The 27,053-nt window shown below is 59.5% G+C and overlaps 1 protein-coding gene across 4 annotated transcripts in view; it reads left to right on the top strand.

Annotated features, from left to right (window-relative positions):
* The window catches only part of TMEM51 (transmembrane protein 51), a 54,697-nt gene extending 28,907 nt beyond the window's left edge, over positions 1-25,790 (top strand). For 3 of the 4 annotated variants that reach the window (XM_070077043.2, XM_051836525.3, XM_051836527.3), the window contains exons 2-3: positions 21,751-22,282; positions 24,730-25,790. In XM_070077043.2, coding sequence (XP_069933144.1) covers positions 21,942-22,282; positions 24,730-25,132 — 744 coding nt within the window. In that variant the 5' untranslated portion in view covers positions 21,751-21,941 and the 3' untranslated portion in view covers positions 25,133-25,790. Of the gene's footprint in view, positions 1-17,387; positions 17,605-21,750; positions 22,283-24,729 lie in introns of all 4 variants that reach the window. The other variant, XM_002722331.6, reaches the window with a different exon arrangement.
* The last annotated feature ends 1,263 nt before the right edge of the window (positions 25,791-27,053 follow it).

Below are 27,053 nucleotides of genomic sequence, written 5' to 3'. Positions count from 1 at the left end.
GGCCATAGCGGCCATTTGGGGAGTGAATCAATGGAAGGAAGATCTTTCCTCCCTCCCTCCCTCCCTCTCTTTCTCTCTCTCTCCCCAACTCTACCTGTCAAATAAATCAGAAAAAAAAAAAAAAAAAAAAAAAAAAAAAAAAAAAAAACAGAGTAGGGAATTTTATTCCAGGGGGCAGTCCCAGGAAAGCCAGTGAGCCCGGGAAATTGAACCGGCTTTGTGCTCAGGGCCCTTGGGCCAGGCTGAATCATGCCCCTTGCCCCTGTCCCCAGAACAAAACATGTGTACCCTAACCCCAGAGCCTGTGACTGCGCCTTTGCGTGGTAAAGGGGTCTTTGCGGGGGTTGTCCTGGGTTCGCCAGGTGGGCATGATGTCGGGTTGCAAGTACCTGTAAGAGAGGCAGGTGGGTTGGAGGCAGAGAGGGAGACGTGGTGATGGGAGCTGGGGGCGGGGCCTGGGGAGAAGCACTTTAAAGAGAGAGGAAGCGGGGGGATGCAGACCGGCAGACAAGGAAACGGACCCTCCCTGAAGCCCCCAGAAGGGCGGCAGCGCTGACCACAGCTTGAGTGTAGACTTCGAAGCTCCAGGAATGTTTGGGGGAGGAGTTGACGTTGCTTTAAGCCATAACACGTGTGGTCATTTGTCGCAGCGGCCGTCGGAGACTCCCACAGCCCTTCCCAGGGGAGCAGCGGCAGCTGGTTAGCAGATTTTCCCTGTGTTGATGAGGGGCCTGGAGTGTCCCTGGACACCCCTGCTTGGGTCACCATGGCCCTCTGCCCCTCCCCCTCCGCCTCCTCCTGGGCCCCTGCATTCCTGTGTTGTGCAGCCAGAGTGCAGATGGGTTTTTCAGCCGTGGTTTCTTCCCTGGAGGGGAGTCTGAGCCCATGGAACAGCGTGCCCTGTCGCTCTGGGGATTCCTAAGTCAGGGCCATTGCCACGTGCCACCCCGGGTCCTCAGTCACGCCGGACACCGGCCCTCGGTCTCCCTCTCCAAGCTGCCGCTGCCGTCATAAAGGGGACGCTGGCTACAGCTCCGGCAGTGGGATGCATAGGGATGGGCACTTGCATTCGGGGATCAACCTCCCTGCACCTGCTCCAGGCCGCAGGCTGGCACTGGACTTGGGCTTCTCATGCACGCGGGCCTCTGGCCTCCCCCCTCCCCCCCCCCCGAGTCTTCCCACAGCAGATGACAGCTGTGGCAAGCAGCGCACCTGCCCCACACCAAGCTAGGACCTCAGAAGTGGCCGGGGACGTAGGCGGCCCTTTCCTTCACAGAGGGCAAACGAATTAAACCCAAGTCCCACAGACTCCACAGGCTGTGTGTTTTCCTCTATAGAGTAGCCCTCCCTTTAAAAAATGATTTATTTTATTATTTATTTGAAAGGCAGAGTTACAGAGACAGAGAGGGAGAGAGGGACAGAGAGGGAGGGAGGGAGGGAGATACAGAGAGAGAGAGAGAGAGAGAGAGGGAGGGAGGGAGGGGGATACAGAGAGAGAGAGAGGTCTTCCATCTGCTGGTTCACTCCCCAGGTGAGCCAGGAGCCAGGAGCTTCCTCCGGGTCTCACATGGGTGCAGGGCCCAAGCACTTGGGCCATCTTCCACTGCCTTCCCGGGCCACAGCAGAGAGCTAGATTGGAAGAGGAGCAGCCGGGACTAGAACCCAGCACCCATATGGGATGCCGGCGCTGCAGGTGGAGGATTAACCAAGTGAGCCACGGCGCCGGCCCCCTCAAGTAGTGTTCTAAGCCCCTCATATACGGATAGCACCAAACTCTACAGAGGCTATGCCTTTTCCTGTAGACGAATACACGACCGTAATCAAGTTTAACCTACAAACTAGGCATGCTAACAGGTGAACAATAACCAATGATAAAGCAATATACTGGAATAAAACTGCCAGCACCTTGGGGCCAAATAAGAATGAGCTGGACACAGCACTGTGTCACCGCAGCAGTCGGTGTGATAACGAGATGGCCGCTGGCGGGCAGGTGGGGACCACGGCATGGCTACATGGACCACAGGGCTGGCTCCCATCCCGGGCAGAACGGGATGGCCTGAGAGTTCTTCACATGACCCCGAATGGCATGTGGTTAGAGATTTATGACTTGCTTATTTCTGGAATTTTCCACGTAGTATTTTTGTACCAGGATTGACCGTGGGCAACAAGCCACGGAAAGTTGAAGCCATGGGTGAGGGAGATCTATGGTGCTGCGATGCCAACTACTCGGTCACTCAGCAGACGCTAATTAAGCACCTCCTGCATGCCCCGGGCTTGTTCCGGGACCGGAAGAAGAGCCATGAACAAGCAAGATGAGACCCCGTGCCTTGGCGAGCCCGCACTCTGCCACAGTGCGTTCCTGCGGGGACAGAATGGGAGCCCCGTCTAGAAGTTTCCTGCTAACTACATCATCTTTTCAAATGCACAGACAAAAGTCCTTTTAATACCATATTTCACTCAACCTGTCCAAAACATGTCATTTCACTGTGGAATGGATGTAGAAGTATTAGTGAGCTGTTCTTTTCGTCTCGGAACGCTGATGTGTGTTTTAACCCCTTCGCCGCACAGCTCAGTGCAAACTCACCGTGCTTCAAGCTCTGCGGAGCCACGCGTGGCTGCTCTAGTGGCTCCTGTCATCTGAAGCAAATTCACTCTGGCTGGCTGTCACCTGGTGGGCTCAGCAGCCGTACTGTCTGTCCATCCATCCACCCACCCACCCACTCCGGCCTCTTCCATGCTGGGATTGCACTGGCCACGCTGGGAGCTCCGTGTGGCCACTGAGATGTGGAATTGGGGAAGCAGCATTTCTCTGTGCAGTGGGGGAAGTTGGGGGCCTCAGAGGGGTGCGTTAATCCCGCCCCCGGTTTGTGCCCCGTCACCCTCAGCGTCCCCTGCAGGCCGCTCTCTCGCTTTCTTTTTGTCATCTTTATGAGCGCTCCCTTTCTCTGCCCTCCCCTACTCCGAACTTCCCGTCCCTCTCCAGGGACATCGTCCTGGTGGCTGCCTCTTGTGGCTTTGCGGGAGTGTCTCCCACTCCCATGGGGAGTACTGGATGTGTCGCCCGGAGCCCCAGAGCACCAGCCTCAATCGCTCGCTCCTGCAGAACTCACTCCCCGCCTTCCTTCTGCTTTTTAAAGATTGGTTTTATTTATTTGAGAGGCAGAGTGACAGGGAAAGAGAGAAAGAGAGAGAGGGGTCATCCATCCCCTGGTTCACTCCCTACATGGCCACAACAGCAGGGTCTGGGCCAAGCCAAGGCCAGGAGCCGGGAGCTTCCTCTGGGTCTCCCACGTGGGTGCAGGGACCCAAGCATCTGGGCCACCCTCTGCCGCTTTCCCAGGCGCATGAGCAGGGAGCTGGGTTGGAAGTGGAAGCCGGGACTCGCCCCGGAGCTCACGTGGGATGCTGGCACCACAGGCAGCGGCGTAGCCCTCTGTGCCGTAACGCAGCCCTCCCTTGCTTTTGTCAGCCAGTTCTTTGGTTTTCCTGATCATACTGGGACTCGCGTGTCCCACAGTTTGTTTCACGCACCCCCACCTGATTCAGCTGCTTGTGGACACCTCTGGGGTTTTCTTTCCTGGTCTGGAATGTCTGGCACAAGCTCTGCTTGAGCGATGAGCCTGCCACGTCCTGGATCTGGTCACAGCACAGGTCACGTTGTCCTCACAGTCTGAGTCTGGGGGTGGAGCTTGCCCAGGGCCTCGCGCTGGCAGATGCAGACCCCAGAGCCCAGCTTGGGCAGTCCCAGGGCTCCCACATCTCGGCCTTGACCCTGTTGGGGGGGGGGTGGAGGAAGAGGTGCAGGAGGCGTGGTTTGCGGCAGCGACACCCAGCAGGCCTGGCTGAACCGCTTTTCCTGAGATGTGATGAGAGGTCTGAGTACTTGTGGGTCCCCTGGCTTCACCCCGAAAGGCGCTCCTGTCACCCTCGCTGGAGGCAGCCGTCAGCCTGGAGCTGTGAATGCCATCGTTCGGCTGTAGACGTAGAATCCACGGCTTCCGAGGGCTGCGCCCCACCCCCGCCCCCAGCCAGGTGTGCGTCCACCTCGTCCGCCCCTCCATTCTGCACCTGCAGACTCCACGCAGCTCTCTCGCCTGCCACCCTAAGCATGGCGCCCCACAGCGCCCCTGCTGGGTCGGGAGTGCAGGGGCTGGGTCTCTGCACCGGCCGGAGCTGGCTGTGCCTTTCCCAAGAGCCAGCCGGTCGTGTCCCTGTCTTGCCAGCTCTGCGTTCAGGGCCACCGTGTCGGCAGCTTGGGAGTATGGACACCACAGGACCTGCCAGTGCTGGCACAATGCTGGTCACTCCAGACGGACTGTGTGTGTGTGAGAGAGAGAGAGAGAGAGGCAGCCCACTGCCATGGGTCTGTGAAGACTGACTTTGATGAAATTACGTGGCCCCCATCCACAATAACCATCCACACATAATTATTGAAAAAAAAAAAGTCCTGTGTTCTCTGTTTCAAAGGGACGTGTGAGAAAGGTGAACGTGTGTCATGAGGGTGACAACGGAATATTGTAACTCCCCGCTGGGCGCATCCAGTGGCCCGGGGGAGGGGAGCCGTGCTGTGGTCGGAGGGCGGTTGCTGGTCCTGGCCCTCTTCCTCTTTTTTATTCCTGTGGGAGGGAGCACCCTTTCGGCTGCAAGGGGCAGAAGCCCCCCACAGAGAACCTGCTGGGGCTGCAGGTTTGCAGGCGGCACCGTCAGCACTCACTCTTCCGCCTCTTGACTCCGCCGGTGCCTTGTGCAAGTTTGCTTCTCCACAGCTCCCAGCTCGCCTGTGCCAAGGATTCTCCTCCCTCCCTCTCTCTCTCTCTCCCTCTCTCTCTCTCCTCTCTCTCTCCAATTCCAGCGCAGAAATGTGAAGCTCATTGGCCCACTTGGGTCACCTGCCCTTCCGATTGGCCAGACCTGGGGCATAGCCCCACCCCAGATCCAGAGCCAGGGGCAATCAGGTGAACCGAGAGTGGGGAGGGCCCGGACGAGGGACAGGCAGGTGCTGTTCTGGGCGGGTGGGAGTGGTGTCCTCCAGCTCCTGGGGCACCAGAGCTGCCTGCGGCCCCTCCCCGTTGGAGCCCACCCCCCTGAACCCGCGGCCCCAGCCTCTGTGACCGGGAACCTTCTCAGCTTCCTTCCTGGGCCCTGACTGTCTGCGCCCCAGCTGACCATGGATGGGCGCTAAGTGCACAGCCGGCCCCTGGCGTCCTCCCTGTCCAGGACCCAGATCTGTAGGTGGCGCCATGGGTGCCCAGAGCCTGCGTGCGCTCCTGTTTTCTTTAAGTGGTCTCCGGGTGGCTCAGAGCACCATGGGTGGAGTGGCCACTGGGACAAGCAGAAGCCAGCCGGCCCGGCACAGGGGCAGGCTTTTCGGAATGTTTTTGCTCGTGGTTGGTGGATTCCAGGGAGGAGAGAGCCAGCTGCATTTTCTCTGCAGGAAAGTACCGCGAATGCCATCTTACAGATGAGCAAACAGGCTCCCAGGGGTGCAGGGAGCAGCTCGTGAGCTGAGAGGCCGAGGCTGGGGCCAGAGCCCTCATCTGCACATGGCCGCTCTCCGCGTGCAGGGCCGCCCTGGCTCTGGGATTCTGTGCCTTTGCCTGTGGCACCCGCCCACAGCGACTTCCGTCCGGCCTCAGCCCTCGAAGCTGCCCACCCCGCCCTGCAGTCCTCCCCCGCCCCTCCTCTCCCCTGCCCTCATTCTCTGTCGCCTTCGCTTCCTGAAGCTGCCGTCTGCAACCAGCACAGCGTAGTCGGTCCCTACCGCTCAACGGTGCAGAGTAACGCGTTTATTATTTCACAGTCTGCCTCATCCCTAGCAGAGCTGCTTGAGCTCCTGCCATCACATCTGTGTTACAGTGGGAAGGATGAAAAGGCCAAAAACGATGTGTCCCCTTCATGGAGGAGCCCTTGCTGGATGTCCCTTACCCTTGTACACACGCCTGCATGCATCCCACTGGCCAGAACTCACACGGAGCAGCCACCTGGCTGCCTGCGAGGCTGGGGGAGCTGTCTTCACCCTGGAAAACTCCAGAAAGCTCAGCGGCCATTTCCTTCCTTACTGAGGAGGACGGGGATACCGGGAACACAGACGGGCAAAAGGAAGCCCCCATTGACCGAATGCAAGCGTGGGGCGGTGCGTCGGGTGGGTGCGTCAGCCCCACCTGCTTTTCTTTCTGCCTCCAGCACAGGTGGGAGAGGAACCCTCGGCAGGCTCCCTGCTTGGCGGTGAGCTGTGCCCTACAGGTGGTGGGTGGCACCTCGCTGGTCCCCCGTTTTCAGATCACCTTGGCGAGAGGAAGGGCAGCGGCAGGCGGCTGTCCAGCTCAGGGCTGTCACCTGTGGCCGCCGAGGCCACCTCTGTTCAGTTCTCAGCAGAATTTTTTTTTTTTTTTAACAAATAGAGTTAGACACAGAGAGAGAGACAGAGAGAAAGGTTTTCTTTCAGTTGGTTCACCCCTCAAGTGGCCACTACGGCCAGCGCTGCGCCGATCCGAAGCCAGGATCCAGGTGCTTCCTCCTGGTCTCCCATGCAGGTGCAGGGCCCAAGCACTTGGGCCATCCTCCACTGCCTTCCCGGGCCACAGCAGAGAGCTGGCCTGGAAGAGGGGCAACCGGGACAGAACCGGCACCCCAACCGGGACTAGAACCCGGTGTGCCGGCGCTGCAGGCGGAGGATTAGCCTAGTGAGCCGCGGCGCCAGCCAGTTCCCAGCAGACTTAAGACCTGGGAAGAGTGAGTGGGGGTGAGACTGGGCCAGCATCCTGCTGTGGGAATCTGAAAGTCACTCTTCCCCTGGCGCACAGTCTTGGCGCCTACTGCATACCCAGCATTCTGCCCTGGCACGGATGGGGCATTTGCTCCTCAACCCCGTGATCTTGGCGGATGGCTCTTGCTGGATGGAGGCGGGGTTCCCTCCTGCCCAGGTGCCCACTGTGCCTCGGCGGCGGCGGCAGCAGCGGTAGCAATAGCGGTGACCTGCAGGTGGTGAGCTCTTGGCTGAGGCTGAGGGTAGTGCTGGCCCCGCTGGACGAACCCCTTCCCTGGGGCCGTTCTCGGGGCGGAACCGCGTCCCTCCCTAAGGCTGCCTATGGAAGTCCCGCCCAGATGAAACTGGGTTTGGAGATAGAGCCTTTTAAATAGAAGATTAAGGTAAAATAAAGTCACCCGGGCGGGCCCTAATCCGCCATGACTGGAGTCCTTACAAGAGGGCGAGGGCTCAGAGATACATTGAGGGGGAGGACATGGGAGGAGGGTGCCCGGGCAGAGCCGAGGACGGGGCCACCCCCGGCTCCTGCACCATGACAAAATGCGCCTCTGGTGTCGAAGCCCGAGTCAGCGGTGCTGGGTAGAGCAGCCCCCGCCAGCGAGCCCGGGCTGCCCCGTGTTCACCTTAATTCCAGTGTTATGATTAAACATCCCGCCATCAATTATTTACAACACATCCAGATGATATCAGGGCCACAGGCACCCAGGGTGACTCACGCGGGGGAAGCTGGTTTTGATGAAGGGGAAACGATACCAAGGGAAACCAGGAATTTCACCTCCTGACCACGGAGACCGGAGACCGAGGTCAACCCAGGGAGGGTTTCCGGCAGCCGGGGCGGAGGAGGGAGACTGGGAGGCAGCGGGTGGTGGGCGCACGCACGCACGCACGTCTGGTTTCAACCTGTGTGATTTGAGCAGGTTGCTTAGCGTCTCTGATGGCCACGCGCACCATCTGTGAAATGGGGATTATTCCAGAAACTTTGTCCTGAGGCTCATAAGTAGTAACCCGTCCATTAAAGTGCGGTCGCACGGCTCGAAGGCTCCTTATCTGTATTGCTTGGGACCAGAAATGTTTCAGATTTCAGAGTCTTTGGAGCTCAAAAGTTTTGGGGCATTTCAAACTTTGGGTTTTGGGATAAGGGGTGTTCCATCTGCATTAAATAATTGATAGTAAGTGATTAACCAACAAGTGGAGATGTGATTATAATATGAGTTATATAAATAAAATAGGACACACTGTCATCATCGTCATTAGTGAATAATGAATGCGTGCCTGGCGCCCAGCTCGCGCCTGGAAGGACGCTCGCTGTTGCTGTGGTCACAGAACGGAATCGTCGGGAGACTCAGTGTGACAAGCGGCTTCCTCCGAACCGGTGACAGGAAGAAGCCAGGGGGCTCATGGGAGCAGCGCTGGCTAAAATGCTTCAAGGTGGAAAGTGGAGGAAGAGGGGTGGAGGGAGAGGGGGTGCGGCCAGATCCCCCTCAGCCGGAGACCCAGAGAGCTCTGGGCAGGCACTTTGGGAACCACTTCTGTGGACACAGCGTGGCTGTGGCCAGAAAGGAAAGTGCCCCGCCGTGGGCAGGACCCTCGGCCCCCAGGCGCGGGCTGGTCTCCTGCATCTGGGCCGGGAGCAGAGGGCTGGGGCTGCGGCGGGAAGGCCGGCCCGGTAGGTCCGCGCAGGGCTGGCTCCTCCAGCTCCCACTGGTTCGGGTCAAAAATTCCTCCTGCAATGAGCGCTTCAACTTGGGCCCTGTGTGGTCCTGAGGCTGTGCCCTTTGGGGCAGCAGGAGAGCCGCGTGCCCGTGACCGCGGGTGAGATCACCCCTGCTCTTCGCCCCTTGCAAAGGAGAACAGGTGCACGCTTGGCTCCTGAGCGGCCTCCTGGGTTAAAATGCAAACCCGGGGTGGGGGGGTGGCCCCGGGTGCTGAGCCTCCTTGCATACCGGCGATAGCACAGAATTCGCCAAGTGATCGGTGTGTGCAGGGTTAAGGCCCTGCACCTAACCAGACCAACTCTTGGGTAAGTGGACAGCCTTGGCCTGGGACGGAGTGGGCAGGACTGCAGACCCCAGACCTGGCAGTGGGAAGCAGCTCACGTTTGCCCGCTTGCGGTGCTGTAGGGCAGAAGTCCAAAACCAGGGGCCAGAGGCAGCCCGTGGGCACCTGCATCCCTGGGCTGTGACCTGTTCCTGGCGTCACCCCAGCTCCTTCCTCCCGCTTTGCCCTCCTCACCTCCCTCTGGAAGGAGCCTGTGGTGAGAGTGGATCCACCTGGCAGTGTGGCCCACTCAGGACCCTTGACTTGTTTTTTTTTTTTTAAAGATTTATTTATTTATTTATTTGAAAGGCAGAGTTACAGAGAGGCAGAGAGAGAGAGAGAGGTCTTCCATCCACTGGTTCCCTCCCCAGATGACTGCAATGGCCAGAGCTGGGCCAATCTGAAGCCAGGAGCCAGGAGCTTCTTCCGGGTCTCCCACACGGGTACAGGGGCCCAAGGACTTGGGCCATCCTCCACTGCTTTCCCAGGCCATAGCAGAGAGCTGGATCGGAAGTGGAGCAGCAAGGAGTTGAACTGGCACCCATATGGGATGCTGGCACTGCAAGCGCCACAGTGCCGGCCCCAGGGACCCTTGACTTAATCCCAGCCCCGCAGGCCCTCTGGCCGTATAAGGTCATGGTCACAGATTCCAGGGCCCTGATGCAGCCTGCCACGTGCCTTTTCCCAGACTCAGAACCACCGGTGAGCAGGGAAGTAGCCCTGAGCCGACCCCCCAGCCCTCTGCCTCTGACTTCAGTGGCCTTGCCTCGGGTTAGCGCCTCTCCCAACCCAGCCTCTGGAAAGCTGGCTGAGGGCTCGCCTGCCTCCGGTGGCCTGCCCAGGGTGACTCACACATTCACTTCTGTTGTTCTTAAGATTTACTCATTTATTTGAAAAGCAGAATGACAAAGAGAGGGATCAGTCTTCTGTCTGCTGGTTCAGTCCCCAGATGGCCACAGTGGCTGGGGCTGGGCCAGGCCGAAGCCAAGAACTCCTTCCAGGTCTCCCACGTGGGTGGCAGGGGCCGAGCACATGGACCATCCTCTACGCGTTCGCAGGAAGGGATGCTGGTGTCGCAAGTGGCAGCCTGAGCCCGGCATGGCACGGATAACTCGCGTTCAGAGCCTTCCTCTCTGCCGGGCCGGGCTCAGGCCTGTCCTGTGTTAACCCGTCGATTTTTCACCTCTTATGGTCTCTGGAGACTGGCACGCAGGCTCCTGCCTCAGGGCCTTTGTTCGACTTTCCCTCTCCCTGGAATGTCCTTCCCCGGCCGGCCAGGTTGTCCCTCCCTCCCCTCCATCAGTTCTTGGCAGTCGTGGGGACTGGGTGCACTGCACTTCTGCCTCCCGTTAGCTCCCGGGGTTCCCTGGCCTTTGCCCTGCCGGCGTGGCTGACGGTGAACCCCGCGGGGAACTTCCTCTCTCGCAGCACGCAGCAGGCCCGCCCCAGGGTGGGGGCCCAGTTACTGTTTTGTTGGGTGAGTGAATACTTAACCCCTATCTCAGCTCACTGCACTCCTGAGCCCCAGCAAGATGGGCCCACCCCATGGATTCGCCGCCTTCTCACTGAGACCGAGAGCCGAGAGGTCTCTTTGGGTCACCAGTACTTAGCCGAGCTGGTGGAGGTGGGGAGCCCGGCCTGGGGTCCTGCCCGTGGGAGGGGCGTGAGTGCTGGCAGACAGCCCGGAGGCCCTGACCTCACCAGCTCTGCCCTCCCCTGCAGAGGCCCCCTGGGGGGCAAAGTCCAGAGAATCCCGCCCGTGTCTCGTGGGCTACGTGCTCCACGCGGTCACATGCCATGTCTGGGACGGCCAGGTTCACATGGGACACTGATGGGAAGAAGTGGAGAATCAGGTCGGGCCCCACTCCTGGCCACTCCTGGCCACTCCTGGCTTCCAGGCGTTTGGCTTTCACTTCCTCCTGGCTGTCAGCGGCCGTGACCGTGGAGCCAGCCCATACTAGCAGGAATGCGGCCCGGCCGTGGGCTCCTGCATCAGGCTCGGCCCACAGGCTGGGTTTCTGCAGCCCAGTGGATGAGGAAGGCCTGTACCGAGGGGCTCTGTACACGGGGACCCCCGCTCACTAAGCTATGAGGCCCCGGGCGAGTTTCTCAACCTCTCTGTGGGATCAGATGGACAGCAACAATGCGTAATAGTGAACCCCCTGCTGTGGAGTGGATGTGGTTCCGGGGGTGTCCCCCAGAGCTTCACGTGCTGGAGCTGGGGCCCTGGTGTGGGCGTGGTGGGGTCTGTAAGAGGTGGGGGTGCCCAGTGGAGGCACCGCCCTTGGGAGGGATGGATGTCGTCCTGGCAAGATCCTGCCTGGCTCCCACCAGAGCAGGCTGCCATGAAAAGGGAGAGCCTGGCCCTGCGCCTGCGCCTTCCTCTCACATCACAGCCTCTCTCCCTCTTGCTGCCCCCTCCCCATGCTGGGATGCAGCGAGAAGGCCCTCCCCAGGACCCCGCGGAGGCCAGGGCCAGCCCCTCGGCCTCCAGAACTGTGAACACCGAAAACTCTCTCCCTTCTGAAAGATCCAGCCTCGGGTGCTCTGGGAAGGGGACCAAGTCCCTGCCTCGTCTGGTTGTCTTGCAGGGATAAACAAGCTAAATCGCATGAAGGCTGTCTCTGTGGGCTGCGGGGAAGTGGCTGGGAGCTGGCACCTGCACTTGGCCTTGTCTGCTGGGGGGAGGCCACCCCTGGTGGCTCATCCCCAGGGACACCGAAGGCCAAAGCCTGGAGCTGGCCCAAAGCATCAGGTTCTCTGTGAGCGGATGGTGACGGGAGGGCCGGCTACTGCTCTGCGCCCCTGTCCTGTCCCGGTTCAGGAGGGTCCAGAGATGTCACCTTTCCCGAGAAATGGTGACGACTGGGCCCCTGAGGCAGGGTCTCCAGTGCCAGCCTCCCCAGCGGAGGCACACGCCGGCCACCTGCCTAGAGAAAGACATTGCGGCAGGCCCCCAAGAGCAGACACGTGGTCCTTGAACTTGCTCCTGGGAGTCGTCAAAATGAACCTGTCTTCCTCTGTTTTTTTTTTTTTTTTAAAGTATGAGTCCAAGACACCATTTTTTTTCTTAAGATTTACTTATTTATTTGAAAGTCAGAGTTACACAGAGAGAGAAGGAGAGAGAAGAGGTCTGCTATCCACTGGTTCACTCCCCAGTTGGCTGCAATGGCCAGAGCTGGACCAATCTGAAGCCAGAAGCCAGGAGCTTCTTCCGGGTCTCCCATGTGGGTGCAGGGGCCCAAGCACTTGGGCCATCTTCTACTGCTTTCCCAGGTCACAGCAGAGAGCAGGCAGCGGCTTTACCCGCTACACCACAGCGCCGGCCCCTTCCTCAGTTTCACCGGCACTTAGCTGGCTGAGCGAGGAGCCTGGTGATGTCGGATCTGATCCAAATTCCCGGACTACTTGCGGGAGTCAGGAGAGGGACCCGGCCCCTTTGCTCTGCCAGCCGTGGGGTGTTCTGAAGACGCCCACGTTCTCGTCTCTGTGGGTGACTCAAGCTGAACCTGTCCCTAGAATGCCCCAGTTCCCCCAGCCCCAGATTCCACAGAGAGGAAGCCTGCAGGGCCCCGCCCCCAGGCCAGGCGAGCTGCTGCCCTGTCCTCCTCCTCTCCGCCCTCCGCAGGCTTCTTCTCCGTGCCCCGCCAACAGCACTGCGTGGTGCTCTGGGTTCCAGAGTCAGACTTGCGTTTCCCTGCCTCGCACTAGCTGTGTGGCCTTGGGAAAATCACTTTCCCACTCTGAAACTCCTGATGCTCATCTATAAAAGGGAACCAGTAACTATTTTTTAAGAAGATTTCTTTTATTTGAAACAGAGTCACAGAGAGAGGGGGGCGGGAAAAGAGAGAGTGAGAGAGAGAGAGAGAGAGAGAGGTCTTCCTTCTGCGGGTTCACTCCCCAGATGGTCACGACTGGAGCTGAGCCAATCTGGAGCGAGGAGCCTGCCCTGGGTCTCCCACTTGGCCATCCTCTACTGCTTTCCCAGGCACCTTAGCAGGGAACTGGAAGGGAAGTGAAGCAGCTGGACCCACATGGATGTCGACACTGCGGGCGGCGGCTTTATCCGCTACGCCACAGCGCTGGCCCCGAGAACCAGTGCCTATGCAGCAGAAGGAGCTCCCGAGAGGGCCGGCAGGGAGCCGCAGCCAGCACGCTTTTGCCCTTCCTCACATGTTGACTTCTCTTCCTGCAAGGTTCTAGAATAGGCCCCCACAGCCCCCAGCGCGCAGCAGGGCCCAGGGGTTGGTTAGAGGAAAATCTTCAGGGGAAGGCTATTGGCCTTGCCATTAAGACTCCTGCATCCCGCAGCCTCGTGCCCAGGTTCAAGTTCAGGCTCCACCCCCCCTTCCCGTCCCCCCACCCCCAGTGCATACCCTGGGAGACAGCAGCAGCAGGTGGTGACCTAAGCAGATGGTTCCCCGCCACACGAATGGGGGGTCTGGATGGCTTCAGCCTGGCCGAGCCCTGACTGTGGTAGCCATCTGGGGATTGAACCAGTGCAAGGGGGTTCTCTCGGCTCCTTGCCTCTCTGTTTTCTCTGTTTCTCAATTTAAAAAAAAAATGACAAAAATCTTTTTAAAAGAGACAGTCACCTGTCACCCCTCGTGCTTTTGTGATGACGTGGCGCTGTGGAACCTGTCTGCCCAGCCCGGGGTGTGGCCCCAGCCACCCGCCTCCTGGGAGCCTCTGCAGGACTAGGAGTTGGTGTCAAGATCAGCTGGGTCTGACAGTGCGTCCTAGCTGTGTGACCCAGGGCAGGTGGCGCACCCTCTCTGAGACGTGGCGAGGGAGGGCTCGACCTTGCCTGCAGGTGGCAGGGAGGAGGCTCAGGGTAGAAAGGCGCCCGCCCCTGCTGAGCGGCCCCTCCTGTGACTTCCCTGGCTGCAGACTTCACCGATGGCCTCTCCTCCCCCTGGGCGCAGTCTGGCTCCGCAGGCACCTTCCCTCCTCTGACTCATTTCCAGAGCGCACACACACAGGATCTGAGAGCTGAAACAGGACCCCGCCCCCTTTGACCTTAATCCACGGTGGGGGGGGGGGGGCTGCCTCCCAGGTGGACAGAGCAGCACCAGTGGCTCCGAGGCTTTGCCCCTCCCTCCCACCACGGGACTGGAACTTGGTGACAAACGTGTGTGAGCTTAAACTTGGCCTCCAGGCCTTTGTGCTGCGAATGTTGCCCGGCCTGGCTCCTGCAGGGGAGCTCGGATCCCTTTCCCAGTTACGTGGCGTGGCAGGACGAGGTCAGGGCAGGGAGCGAGAAGCCTCTTTGTCCTGGGGTTGTGAGCGCTGCCAGCCGCCGCCTCCAGGGCGCTTCTCAGTCTGCGGCACAGAGCCCAGGCCAGGTGCAGGTCTGGAGCAGCCCCCGGTATCTGAGCTGTGAGTGCAGAGCTAGGATTCAGCAGGCAGGCTCAGGCACCAACGTGGGGCCCCTTCTCCGAGCCACCTCTGCTTGCTTCCGTTGATCTTTGTGCCAATCATTGCCTTGGCATTCAAGTTCACGGAGACCCAATCCAGGTGTGGACGAACGGTGATGGCCCCACCGAGCTGTCCCAACAGGGACCACTGCCCTGGGCACAGCCCCCCCGCCCCCCGCCCCCGCAGGCTGCGCTTGCCCAGGGACGCACGTCGGGGGGAGGAGCCCAGCTCGGGACTCCTGCAGTGTTGCTGCCCTGCTGCTGGCCAGCTGGAGAGACCAGGAAGCTGCTGACCTCGCCGGCCCCCGGGGCACACTGGGCAGTCCCGTCAGGTCACAGAGCAAATCACGTTTCATCTGGGCAGCTTTCCCGTGTTGCAGGTCATTTGCATACGGAAATAAGATGTGGGTACCCGCGTGCCCACACAGTTAACTCCTCCTGATCGCACCTGCCCCAGCACCAGCCCGGCCCGGCAATTTCCCTGAACTGATACGGGCCGTTTGGTAGAGCTTTAAACTCGCCAGATATTTATTTTTCCATCCACAAATATTTATGAAGCACCCGGTAAATTCCTGGCCCACTGCACTAGGTGCTGGGCGCGCAGCAGGGAAGCGAGAAGACCAGGAACTTCTGTCGGGGAGCATCCGCCTCCGCGAGGCACAGGGCACCGACCAGGAGGCAGAAACGGGGCTGTCGCGCCATAGACTGGGGTGCATGGCGATGATCACCAAGGAGCTAAGTGGGGGCTCACAGGGGCTCTTCCAAAGGACAATCAGGGAAATCCTTCCAGACATGGTGGCGTCTGAGCTGAGAGACAGAAGTGGCCAAACAAAAGAGAATGGTGGAAGAGTCTTCAAGCGCTGGTGGGAACAGCCTGTGCAAAGGCCCTGTGGCAGGAGGTGCTTGGTGTGAACAGAGACATGAAGTCTGCTGAGGCCTGGGGAGCCAGAGACGAGAGTCCAATCTAAGCTATGGGGATTTGAAGGCTGCAGCAAAGGAGTTTGGGTTTTATGCTAAGAATAACAAAAAGTCTTTATTGGATTTGGGGATTCTTATTATTAAATATTTCATTCAGGGGCGGTGCTGTGGTGCACTGGATTGGGCCGCCACCTGCAATGCCAGCCTCCCATATGGGCGCAGGTTCAAATCCTGGCTGCTCCACTTCCAATCCAGCTCCCTGCTGATGCACCTGGGAAGGCAGTGGAGGACAGCCCAAGTGCTTGGGCCTCTGCACCCACATGGGATGCAGTTCCAGGCTCCTGATTTTGGCCTGGCCCAGCCCTGGCCATCGTGACCATTTGGGGAGTGAACGAGAGGATGGAGGCCTCTCTCTGTCACTTTGCCCCACCCCATTCTGCATTCCTCCAGGGGGCCCGCTTTGTTGTGAATTCGGTTTCTAAGCTTTGCCTTTCTTCTGCAAAGCTGGAGCAGTGGATTGGTTGGCCTGGGGTGGTCTTGAACTTCATCTGAATGTAGTCACGTGGTGGACGTCCCCCCGCAGGTGGCAGTCACGCCGTGGACGTCCCCCCGCAGGTGGCAGTCACACCGTGGACGTCCCCCGGCAGGTGGCCTTCCTGGCCAACGCCCTTGCTGTCGCTCCCTCCTTTTCACTGCCGGCTACTACTCCGCGGTGACACTGGCCTGGTTTCGCTCGTCTCCTGGGCCGTGCATTCGGTTTCCTAGTGTTGAGCCGACCCTGAGAGCCAGAGCGTGGTGCGCTGTCTGTCCCGAGAGTGTTGCTGAGGCTGGACTGGGATACCCAGTGTGGGCTGGGGGGGGGGGGGGTCGGAGCGGCCGCTCGTGTCCCCGCCGCCTTGTCCGTTTCTGGTTTCTGTTCGGAGGTCCTGCTTCCTGGATGACGTGACCTGGGCATGCTTCCTGTTTCCTTGGGAGGTGCTTGTGTGCAATGAGTCACAGCCCCCGTGGGGCTCCGTGACTTGGCCGCCGGCTGCACAGCTGGGTTCGTGGGGGCTTCTGGTAGCGTCTGTCTCGCACCTGCACCTGCACCTGCCTCCCCGACAGGCGCCTTGCAGCTCGCCTGGAGCCCTGCGTCTCTGTGGGTTTTGTCAGGAGCCGCTCGCAGGCCGGCCTTCACTCCCAGGAACAAACACGTAGGCCCCGCTCTTAACTAGCTAACACGTTTTCTCATCAGCTATAATGATTACTTTTTTAAACTTTTCTTAAGTTATTTGTCTTGAAAGTCATAGTTACACAGAGAGGGGGAGACAGAGAGAGAGAGAGAGATCTTTCATCCTCTGGTCCACTCCCCAGATGGCCACAATGGCCAGGGCTCAGCCAGCAGCAGCACAGGAGCCAAGGATTTTACCTTTAAATTCCATTTCTGTGGACATTTGAAGCTCCCTGATACTGTACCTCATAAATAAATACAAATATATCAAAATCAGGGCTGGCGTTGTGGTGCCGCGGGTTAAGCCGCCACCGGTGACACCTGTGTCCCCCACGCCCAATGGGTTTTGTCCATTTCCAATCCAGTTCCCCGTGAATGTGGGAAGGCAGCAGGAGGTGGCCCGAGTGCTTTGGGCCCCTGCCCACCCATGTAGGAGACCCAGGTGGAGCTCCAAGCTCCTGGCTTCAGCCTGGCCCAGTCCTGGGTGTTGCAGCCATTTGGGGACTGAACCAGCAGATGGAAGATTTTTTTTTTGCTCACTCTCCGATCCTACCTTTCAAATAAATAAAGAAATCTTGTTTAAAAACTTAAATTTTAAGATAAAGCATTAACTTTTTTCCCTGCCTTAAAAATCCAGAAACAAGTCCCTCGCGTGTCCCCCAGGACTTTCTTAACCGTGAGCGGTGACGGCTCCAGCTCCGTGAGTCTGGCCAAGCTGGGACCCCATGCGGTCCCCCAAGGCTGCTGGGGAAACTATGTGGCCCGAATCCTCTAAGCACAGAATTAGCTTCTTTCCATCGCTTTCCAAGGGAAAGAACACCGTGCTAAATATAACACGGGTGCCGTCCTGGGTCAAGGAGGCAGAAACCAGGGCCACAGCTGGCCAGCTGGGCCTGGATGTCACAGCCCGGGCAGTCCAGACCCGGCTCCGAGCCTGCTGACGCCCCCGGCGGACACACAGCCCTGCCGCGAGCCCAGGGGCCAGGCCTGCGTCTCACCTCGGGTGTGAAAGCAACACTTTCCTCTTTTCCAATTCTAGTCTCTCAGTAAGAAAAAGACAACGGGAACGCCTCCAGGAGCAGACCTTAGCGGCTAAGAAGCCCACGTGCCGTGTCACCGGGGAGGCGGCCACGATGGCCCAGGCAGGCAGCTGGGTTCCTGCCACCCACAGGGGAGACTGGACTGTGTCCCCGGCTTCAGCTGGACCCAGTCCTGGTCATTAGAGACAGCAGGGGGCTGACCCTGCAGGTCAGCAGGTGAGAGCTCCCTCGCTTGCCCCGCCCCCCAGTACATTTGTTACAAATGTTTCAGATCACCCTGACTCGTTAGACCACACAGAAAAACCACCTGTCACCTGTCACCTGTCACCGTGGCAGCGGATGCCCCGAGAGTGCTTCAGAACTCAGCCGGATACGCTGAACAGTGTTTCCCAGCCTTGTTCTCTCCAACCCCCTCCTCACAGAGTCTTTTTCGACTTCTCCTTCTGGGCTGCTCCCTCCACGGCCAGGAAGTTTTAATGCCAAGGCTGTGCTGAGTGTTTTCCTGTGTACTGTGCCCTGTGGCAGGCCACAGGCGACGATCATATCTAAGATTTTTTAAGGCTTTATTTATTTATTTGAGAGGTAGATTTAGAGAGAGAGAGAAGGAGGGAGGGAGAGGGAGAGAGAGAGGTCTTCCATCCGCTGGTTCACTCCCCAAGTGAGCTGGGCCAATCCAAAGCCAGGAGCCAGGAGCCTCTTCTGGGTCCCTCGCCTGGGTGCAGGGGCCCAAGCACTTGGGCCATCTTCTACTGCTTTCCCAGGCCACAGCAGAGAGCTGGATTGGAAGAAGAGCAGCTGGGGCTCGAATCAGCGCCCATATCGGATGCTGGTGGTGGTGGCTTAGCCTGCTATGTATGCCACAGCACTGGCCCCTATCAAAGATTGTTTTCCCCCAAAATCCAGCTTTTGTCCCCCTGCATGACCTCACTCCGCTGCGAACACCAGCTTTGAGTTCTATTAAATGACAAGCCCTTCAGAAGCCCTTGCTGCGTGCTGGTCCCGCCTTGTGTACTGTTTCTTGTGTCCTGGTCGGGACTCCCCTGTGACGTGGGCATCTCACCGCTGTGGAGGTGCAGCCCAAGGCTGCGCGGCTGGGAAGGCACAGGGCGAGGAGCTGAGCCCAGGCAGCCTGGCTCCGGAGCGCCCCCTCCACCAGCCGCGCTGCCCTGCACCCACGTGTCCCCACTGAGAAGTTCAAGCTGGAGAGAGAGGATAGAGGGTCCCCTTCCACGCCCCTGCACCCCAGCGGCAATCATGGGTACGAGTCTGGAGTTTTACACGCGTGTTTGCATGCTTGGAAGCGTATCGTCTCTTTTTCATTTGAGCCAAAGTCCACTCACCCGGTCTTTTTCCCTGTATATTGGTAGCTAGCTGTGTGTGTACAGAACCGCACAGGACACACCGCTGCCTTCCCTCTGTCACTCCTGCTGAGCGACTGTCATTTATCCGACCCGATCGGGACCTCGGGCCCTCGCAGTGGCTTCCGGTCACCATGCTTCTGCACATCACCCTCGGAGGAATTGCAGGGCCAACGGTGTGACCCGTTTTTAAACTTTTGACTCCCAAATGCACGTGGTATTGTGCATGCGGGGTGCAGGCCCTAGTCTGACAGAGGGACTTTGTCACCGAGGTTTGCCCCGAGCCCCTGCTGTTTAATTCCTTTGTTCCCATCCTTTCTTCCCTTCCTCCTCATAGGTCATTGTTTTTTTTTTGTTTTTTTTTTTTTTTTTATTTTTTTGACAGGCAGAGTGGACAGTGAGAGAGAGAGACAGAGAGAAAGGTCTTCCTTTGCCGTTGGTTCACCCTCCAATGGCCGCCGCGGCCGGCGCGCTGCGGCCGGCGCACCGCGCTGATCCGATGGCAGGAGCCAGGAGTCAGGTGCTTTTCCTGGTCTCCCATGGGGTGCAGGGCCCAAGCACCTGGGCCATCCTCCACTGCACTCCCTGGCCACAGCAGAGGGCTGGCCTGGAAGAGGGGCAACCGGGACAGAATCCGGCACCCCGACCGGGACTAGAACCCGGTGTGCCGGCGCCGCTAGGCGGAGGATTAGCCTAGTGAGCCGCGGCGCCGGCCTAGGTCATTGTTTTTTAAAGATTTATTTTGTAGCCGGCGCCACAGCTCACTAGGCTAATCCTCCGCCTTGTGGCACTGGCACACCGGGTTCTAGTCCCTGTCGGGGCGCCGGATTCTGTCCCGGTTGCCCCTCTTCCAAGCCAGCTCTCTGCTGTGGCCAGGGAGTACAGTGGAGGATGGCCCAAGTACTTGGGCCCTGCACCCCATGGGAGACCAGGAGAAGCACCTGGCTCCTGGCTTCGGATCAGCGGCCATTGGAGGGTGAACCAACGGCAAAAGGAAGACCTTTCTCTCTGTCTCTCAATCTCACTGTCCACTCTACCTGTCAAAAAAAAAAAAAAGATTTATTTTGTTATTTGATAGAGTTACAAAGAGAAGTAGAGACAGAGAGAGAGAGAGGTCTTCCATCCGCTGGTTCACTCCCCAACTGGCTGCAATGGCCAGAGCTGTGCTGATCCTAAGCCAGGAGCCAGGAGCTTCTTCCGGATCTCCCACGCAGGTTCAGGGGCCCAAGGACTTGGACCATCCTCTACTGCTTTCTCAGGCCACATCAGAGAGCTGGACTGGAAGTGGAGCAGCCAGGACTCGAACCGGCGTCCATATGGGATGCCGGCACTGCAGGCAGCGGCTTTACCTGCTCCGCCACAGCACCAGCCCCGGGCTGGAGCCCCAGGCATCCCCGACTTCCCCAGCCATCCTCCTCCAGTATCTGCCTTGCTTCTTGGCTGACAGTGCGATGCGGGAGAAGTACTTGCTGAGTTCGAACGAGAGAAGGAGGCCCAGACCGCTCGCTGACGCGGATGTTGTCCGGGGTATTTTCAGAGCGGCCTTTGACAGTGGGGTCGCTTTCACAGGGATCCTGGGCCTGGACAAGAAAACAGCTCTGCGGCCTCAGGTTTCAGGCCGCGGGCAGAGCCTGGAAAGAATGCAGCACGGACCGCAGGGCCCTGCCCCTCCAAACACCGCGTCCTGCTGTCTCGCAGGCTCCTGCTGCAGGGAGCCCTTGGGAGGAGGGGGCTGCCAGGGCACTGCGCCCCCACCCCGGCTCCCTGCAGTGTAACCTGCACATCCCATCCCTGGCTTCCTGGTCCCTGGTGGCCCGGGCCCACGTGGGGCTATGGAACCCTGGGGCCCCTGGCTGCCCCTGTTGGCACCGCATCTCCAAGCTGTTTTACAGGCACAGAACTGAGATAGGGAACAGAAAGGCTTCTGCCTACTTTAAGAAAAGGAAAACTCGGGGCCGGCGCTGCAGTGCTGTGGGTTAAGCCACCACCTGCAACACCAGCGTCCCACATGGGCACCAGTTCATGTCCCAGCTGCTCCTCTTCCCGTCCAGCTCCTTGCTAATGCGCCTGGGAAAGCAGCGGAAGATGGCCCAAGCGCTTGGGGCCCTGCACTCACATGGGAGATCTGGAGGACACTCCTGGCTCCTGGCTTCAGCCTGGTCCAGTCCTGGCCATTGCAGCCATTGGGAGAGTGAACCATTGGATGGAAGCTCGCTCTCTCTCTCTCTCTCTCTCTCCCCTTCTCCCTCTATTTCTCTCTCTCTCTTTTCAAACAGATAAATCTTTTTTAAAAGAAAGGGAAACTCGATGTGGCTGAGGAGCCACTGGCTTGCCGGGTGGCACGGGCGCCTCTGCTGGTTTCACGTTTCCCACGTCTCTGCTGATCACCAGGCTCAGAGACTGTGAGTATGTGGTCTTGGCAGGAGACAGCCGTGCCACAATTGTTGGTGCGAGTGAACGGAGAGCTGCCCAGCTGCCGGAGGGGCTGAGCGACGGAGGGCTGGGAGAGAGGCCAGGGCCAGCCAAAGGCAGCCCAGCCCGCAGCATCATTGTGGGGAGCTGGATTTCTCCTGCAGGAAGTGGGGAGCCACTAAGGGTAGTGAACCGACCACAGGAGGCCCGGACGGGGGCCATCACAGAGGCGGCTCTGCCACGTGGCTGGGCCGCGACGCACGCTTGCCTACCCCTCTCCTTGCTGTCTCCCAGGAGAGCCGAGGTCCTAACTGCTCTTCAGTGAATCCCACAAAAGGTCGGAAGGCCCTGAGCCCTCACCGCCTGGCCCCCTGCAGGCCTCCTGCTTGGCTTGTGCCTTGCAGCGGAGCCGGGCCAATCGGCTTCCTCTGCAGGCTGCGGCTGTGAGTGCAGACACGGGGAGCGCACCGCAGGCAAGGCCACGCCAGGCCTCCGGCTCGGGGCTCGCTGCTGCTTCCCGACGTGCCGCTGCGTGCCCCAAAAGCATCTTGAATCGGAACTGATCGATCTCCCCGCTCTGCTTCCCTTCCAGAGCCCCGGCCGCCGCTGTCCACGCGGGATGCCTTGAGCTTGCTGGGAGACTTCAGCAGACTTTTCTGAGCGTGGTGCTATAGATTTTCCTCGGTGCATTTAAGAGGCTGCTGCCGCACCCGCTGTTGCCACTGCTGCCACCTTTATTTATTTCTCTTTTTCTTTCGCACGGGGCCCAGCCCTCCCGCTGCCATGATGGCCCAGTCCAAAGCCAATGGCTCGCACTACGCGCTGACGGCCATCGGCCTGGGGATGCTGGTCCTCGGGGTCATCATGGCCATGTGGAACCTGGTGCCCGGCTTCAGCACTGCTGACAAGCCCGCAGCTCAGGGCAACAAGACCGAGACAGGCAGCGGCATCCTCAAGAGCAAGTCCTTCTCCGTGGCCTACGTGCTGGTGGGGGCCGGCGTGATGCTGCTGCTGCTGTCCATCTGCCTGAGCATCCGGGACAAGCGGAAGCAGCGGCAGAGCGACGAGATCGCCCGCATGCAGCAGCAGGCGGGCGCCGAGCCCAGCGCCCAGGAGGAAGACAGGTGAGGACGGCCCGGCCCCGCCCCTCCTCCCAGCCCCGCCCCCGCTCAGTCTGCGAGGCTCTGCCTCCCCACCCCCTGGGCGCCGAGCCCGGTGCCCAGGAGGAAGACAGGAGGGGATGGCCCGGCCCCACCCCCGCTCAGTCTGCGAGGCTCTGCCTCCCCACCCCCCTGCACACACCTCCCTAATGCCGTTTGTCATTTCCCAGATAACTTTGCCCTCCTCTGTATCAGAGTTGCCTGAGAGATCGGATGAGATTACCAAGATTCCAACAGCCCTGGGGAAACAGAGGGGAACCCGGTGGGGGTCTGGGGGGCAGGACCTCCTGTGTTGCTTCTCTGTTCCCTCTAGTGCACTTGGTATGCTTGCTTCCATGTGCGAAGGTTGGGAAGCAGGATTCTGTTTGACCAGCGGTGGCAGGAGTGGAAGGGATAAGTGACACACGGGGTGACACGGGGCGGGGGGGACGCACAGTGAGGGTTGATAGCTCTGTTAGTTAAGGAGCCTTCGCAAACAAATATGACAGACGGACAGACAGGAGAAAGAGGGACAGAGGTGAATGCATTTCATAGATGCCCAGCCAGCGATGCATGAGCTCATTAGCCGTGAGATGCAATCACAGGGCAGCTGTCAATTTCCTGTGTCCGTCATACTGGCCAGGAGAGGCAGCCCAGGGCGTGGGAGCCTCAGGGAAGCCACGTAGCTGGTGGGCTGGTGACCAGAGCCCCGTATGTTCACCAGGTCATCGTTTAGGGAGCAGACACTCCGGCCCACCCAAGTGTCGTTCTGTGAGCTGAATCACGGATTCTGCACGGCCATTGCGGATCTGTAGTCGGGGAGGGACCTTGGGGACGACATTGAGAGGAGGTCGTGCGACACAGCATCGGTGGGGACGTCACATTCTGTAGCTGGGGGAACGGAGAGGTGCCCACCCCAGGGCTTATCCCAAGGGAAAGGAGCCAAGATGCTTATCTTTCCCTCAGCAGACTTCCCTATGTTGGTGGGATTTTCTAGAAGCATTGGTAGTTTTGATCCTAGAAAAATTAAACACACTTTCTGATAATACAAGATACCGTCTGCTATATGAGGGAGTGCTCCCCAGAGACTGGAACCAGTGGGGTAGCACGGTCCTGGTCCCCAGTGGACTGGGTGATGCCCACCAGGTGGGGAGGGCCATCTCCTGGGTCCACGGTAGCTGACCTCAGCTGGGAACCCCCTCCCAGGCACACCCAGAGGGGACGTGCAGTGTGGACGCCCCGTGGCCGGTCAAGTTGACCCATACACTTGGGCCCCACACACGCTTATTGTAGAGAAGGAGGAAGAAGGAGAATCTTATTGTAGAAAAGGAGGAAGAAGGCCGGCGCCGTGGCTCAATAGGCTAATCCTCCACCTTGCGGCGCCGGCACACCGGGTTCTAGTCCCGGTTGGGGCGCCGGATTCTGTCCCGGTTGCCCCTCTTCCAGGCCAGCTCTCTGCTATGGCCAGGGAATGTAGTGGAGGATAGCCCAGGTGCTTGGGCCCTGCACCCCATGGGAGACCAGGAAAAGCACCTGGATCCTGGCTCCTGACATCGGATCAGCGCGGTGCGCCGGCCGCAGCGGCGGCCATTGGAGGGTGAACCAACGGCAAAGGAAGACCTTTCTCTCTCTGTCTCTCTCTCTCACTGTCCACTCTGCCTGTCAAAAAGAAAAAAAAAAGAAAAGGAGGAAGAAGGACAATCAGCCGCCCTTAATTACCTGCTCGGCCTTGAGCACACACAGGTTCACTCCTGCAGGCAGAGCGAGAGGGAGGTTCCGGACACAGACCCCCCCCGCCCCCGGCCCAGGGGCACCTTGGAAAGTGGCTGTTGGCCTTACTCCTTGTAATTGGGTGAAAAACACCCTAACGTGTTGGTTCCCATGGTGACAGCCAAATAAGAGTGAGGCTTAGGACCTGATCTCAAGCCTCGGGAGAACCCCGGAGGACAAAGTGAGGTCCAGGTCGGCGTCAGAGTCCAGGCGTTCCTCGCCCGCTGCAGGCGGCCGCTCTGCTTCAGGTCAGCGGCTGTTTCACACCTTGCTGTGTCGCCTTTGGCCAGAGGAGCCGGCTGCACGTTGGCCTGGCCCGTGGGGCTCATTGCAAAGTGGGAAAGGCTTCAAGGCCAGGGAGCAGAACTCCCCAGTGGTCAGTTGTGTGGTTCACAGAGTGAACCTTCTAACAGGGTGAGCTTTAACCTTGCTGTATCAGTTTTCCCTATCCTGAAAATGGGTATAACACTAGTACTTAGCTCGCAGAGTTGTTAGGAATACGAAATGGGTTCATAAACATTAGATAGCGTGTTCGCCATGAACAGTTAAAGCATTCATGGTGTGCGCGCCCAGGGCCAGTGTGGAGCCTGGGGCCCATCTCTTTGTGACTGCACCGACGCCAGTGCCTGCTAACCCTCTCCGTCTGCGTCTGTCGCCTTCAGCCAGGAGGAAGAGGAGGAGACGTCCTCCAGGTACTACGTCCCCAGCTACGAGGAGGTCATGAACACCAACTACTCGGAAGGCGGGGACGCGGGGCAGAACCCGGGGATGAGCGTCTCCCTCCCCTCCTATGAGTCGCTGACGGGGCTGGACGAGGCCACCCCCACCAGCACCGGGGCGGAGCCGGGCCCGGGGCACGCCCCCGACAGACAGAACTCCAGGTTGGCCAAACACCTGAAGCCGCTCAAAGTGCGGAGGATCAAATCCGAGAAGCTGCACCTCAAAGACTTCAGGATCAGCCTTCCGGACAAAAACGTCGCCCCGCCCTCCATCGAACCTTTGACGCCCCCACCCCAGTACGACGAGGTCCAGGACAAGGCCTCCGACGCCCGGCCACCTGACTGACCTGGCCCTCACATCCTCTGCACCCCCAGACGCCGAGGAAGCCACCTGAGCCACGGCCGAGAAGCAGGGGGACCAGAGGCGCACTTGGCCGTCTGGGCGGGCGGAGAGGCCTCTCGTGTGCCAGGAGGGACGTTCGCAGAACCACACGGAGCAGGTGCACCAGGAAGCCGTGCTGCCCGAGAGCACAGCGCGGGTGTGGCACAGGCGTCTCCCCGGTCTTTCCCCACCCGGAGTCAGTGGTGGTGACACATGCCCCTCCCCAGCCAGGACACGCGCCCCTCCCCCGCCGCTGGGTTGGGAGGTAGTGGTGGTTTCATTTTGCTTCTACTAGGACTGGAAACTCGTTTTTTTGCCTCTGCTTTCTTCCCTGGAGTCCTGGCGTGTGGGTCAGAAACAGGCCTGGCTTTGTCCGGAGGACACAGGGCTGCTTTGTGAATTCAGCGATGATGGGGAGGTGGGGGCCCAGGTGGCGGCTCTCGGAGCCCCCGATGCTGTCAGTTCTTTGAGGGCCTCGGCCTGATGAACCCGGGCACATGACGTGTAAAATGAGTCTTTCACCGCCCCCTCCCCGGGCCGGGCTCTAACACGCACCGGCTGTTCCGTTCCTTCCGCAGCGCCGCGCGGGTGAGCTTTTTATAATAAACGATTTTATATGGTGTGCGTCCGGGTGCTGAGTTACAGAGCAGCTCTCGCGGCTCCGGAACAGGAACGGTGACAACAGCTAATGTGACCAGATGAGCCAGGGCCACGCGCCGTGCAGGGGTGCGCATGTGCCAGGCCAGGTCGCCTGTTCCTGCTCCCGGCACCACTGCCATTCTGTCGCGAGGTTCATTCAAGCGCCCTGTGTCGCCTCGCTGGCAAGTGGCGGGGCTGGCTTCGGGGCCCCTGGTCTTCCGAGCCGTAACCAGCCTCTCCTGACTTCGCCCTTCCCGACAGCTGTCCCCAACAACCCGGGGCCCCAAAAGAACCTTCTGGTGCTCTCTCTGCATGAGCATCTGTCCCACGTTCCTCTCCCCTGGGGGGAGCTTGGCACAGCCTCTCAGCTGCCCTGAAACGGAGTGCCGTGTGAGCGCGTGCCGTGGCTGGGCCCCGTGTTCTCCTAGAGAAACACCCAGGGGTGGCGGCCTGATGAGGCTGGGACACGGGAACAGGGGTGTCCATGGTCAGGATCCTGACTCTGGGGCGGGCTTCTGGGAAGGCGGACCCGAGTGCCAAGAACACCTTCGCAGAACTGGCGGGTCTGGAGCTGGCCGGCTGTGGCAGCGGGAGTGAGCAGGAGCCTGGTGAGAAGAGTAACTTCTCCCACAAGCACAAGCGGAAGTGAATTGGCTTCTAATCTCAGGCCTGGCAGCAGAGGATAAAGTCGCAAACTTTCGCTTTGCTTATGCAAATTTATTGTAACTAGGGGAGAGGTCGGGACTGGCTTGCTCTGCTTGCCCAGCCCACTCCTGGGCCAACTGTGGCTCTCTGTGTCTGTGTGCTGTGTCTGTGTGCTGTGTGCTGTGTCTGTGCTGTGTCTCATCTGTGTCCGTGTCTGTGCTGGCCTCGCTCTTCCCTCATTCTGCTTCTCCCTGGCCGCAGGACAAGCAGGAGGGAAAATAAGATAGGATCAGCCAGGACCTAGACAAGGAACGTCTTTCTGGGCAGTCCCTCAGTCTGGCTTCTGGTTGACACACCTTTGCAGGCCCCTCCTCAGGGAAGGAAGAGGTGGGCGACTTGGGGCGGGCTGACCAGTGGCCCGCAGGGTACCATTTCCTCATAGGATGGTGATTGAATTAAAGGGATGTGAGCGATCGCTCCGGGATTGGCTGGAGGGATGCCAGCTCCCCGTGTCCGCCCCAGCCGGAGGCAGCGAGGTGCACACGCAGAGGAGGAGCTGTGTGATCTTGCATGGGAGCGTGGGCGAGCCCTGGCGAGCAGC

Source organism: Oryctolagus cuniculus, chromosome 7 (genome assembly GCF_051225735.1).
Source record: "Oryctolagus cuniculus isolate XC-2025 breed Fujian yellow rabbit chromosome 7, ASM5122573v1, whole genome shotgun sequence".
In the NCBI taxonomy this organism is placed as follows: domain Eukaryota; kingdom Metazoa; phylum Chordata; class Mammalia; order Lagomorpha; family Leporidae; genus Oryctolagus; species Oryctolagus cuniculus.
This window is presented reverse-complemented; position numbering and strand designations above follow the sequence as displayed.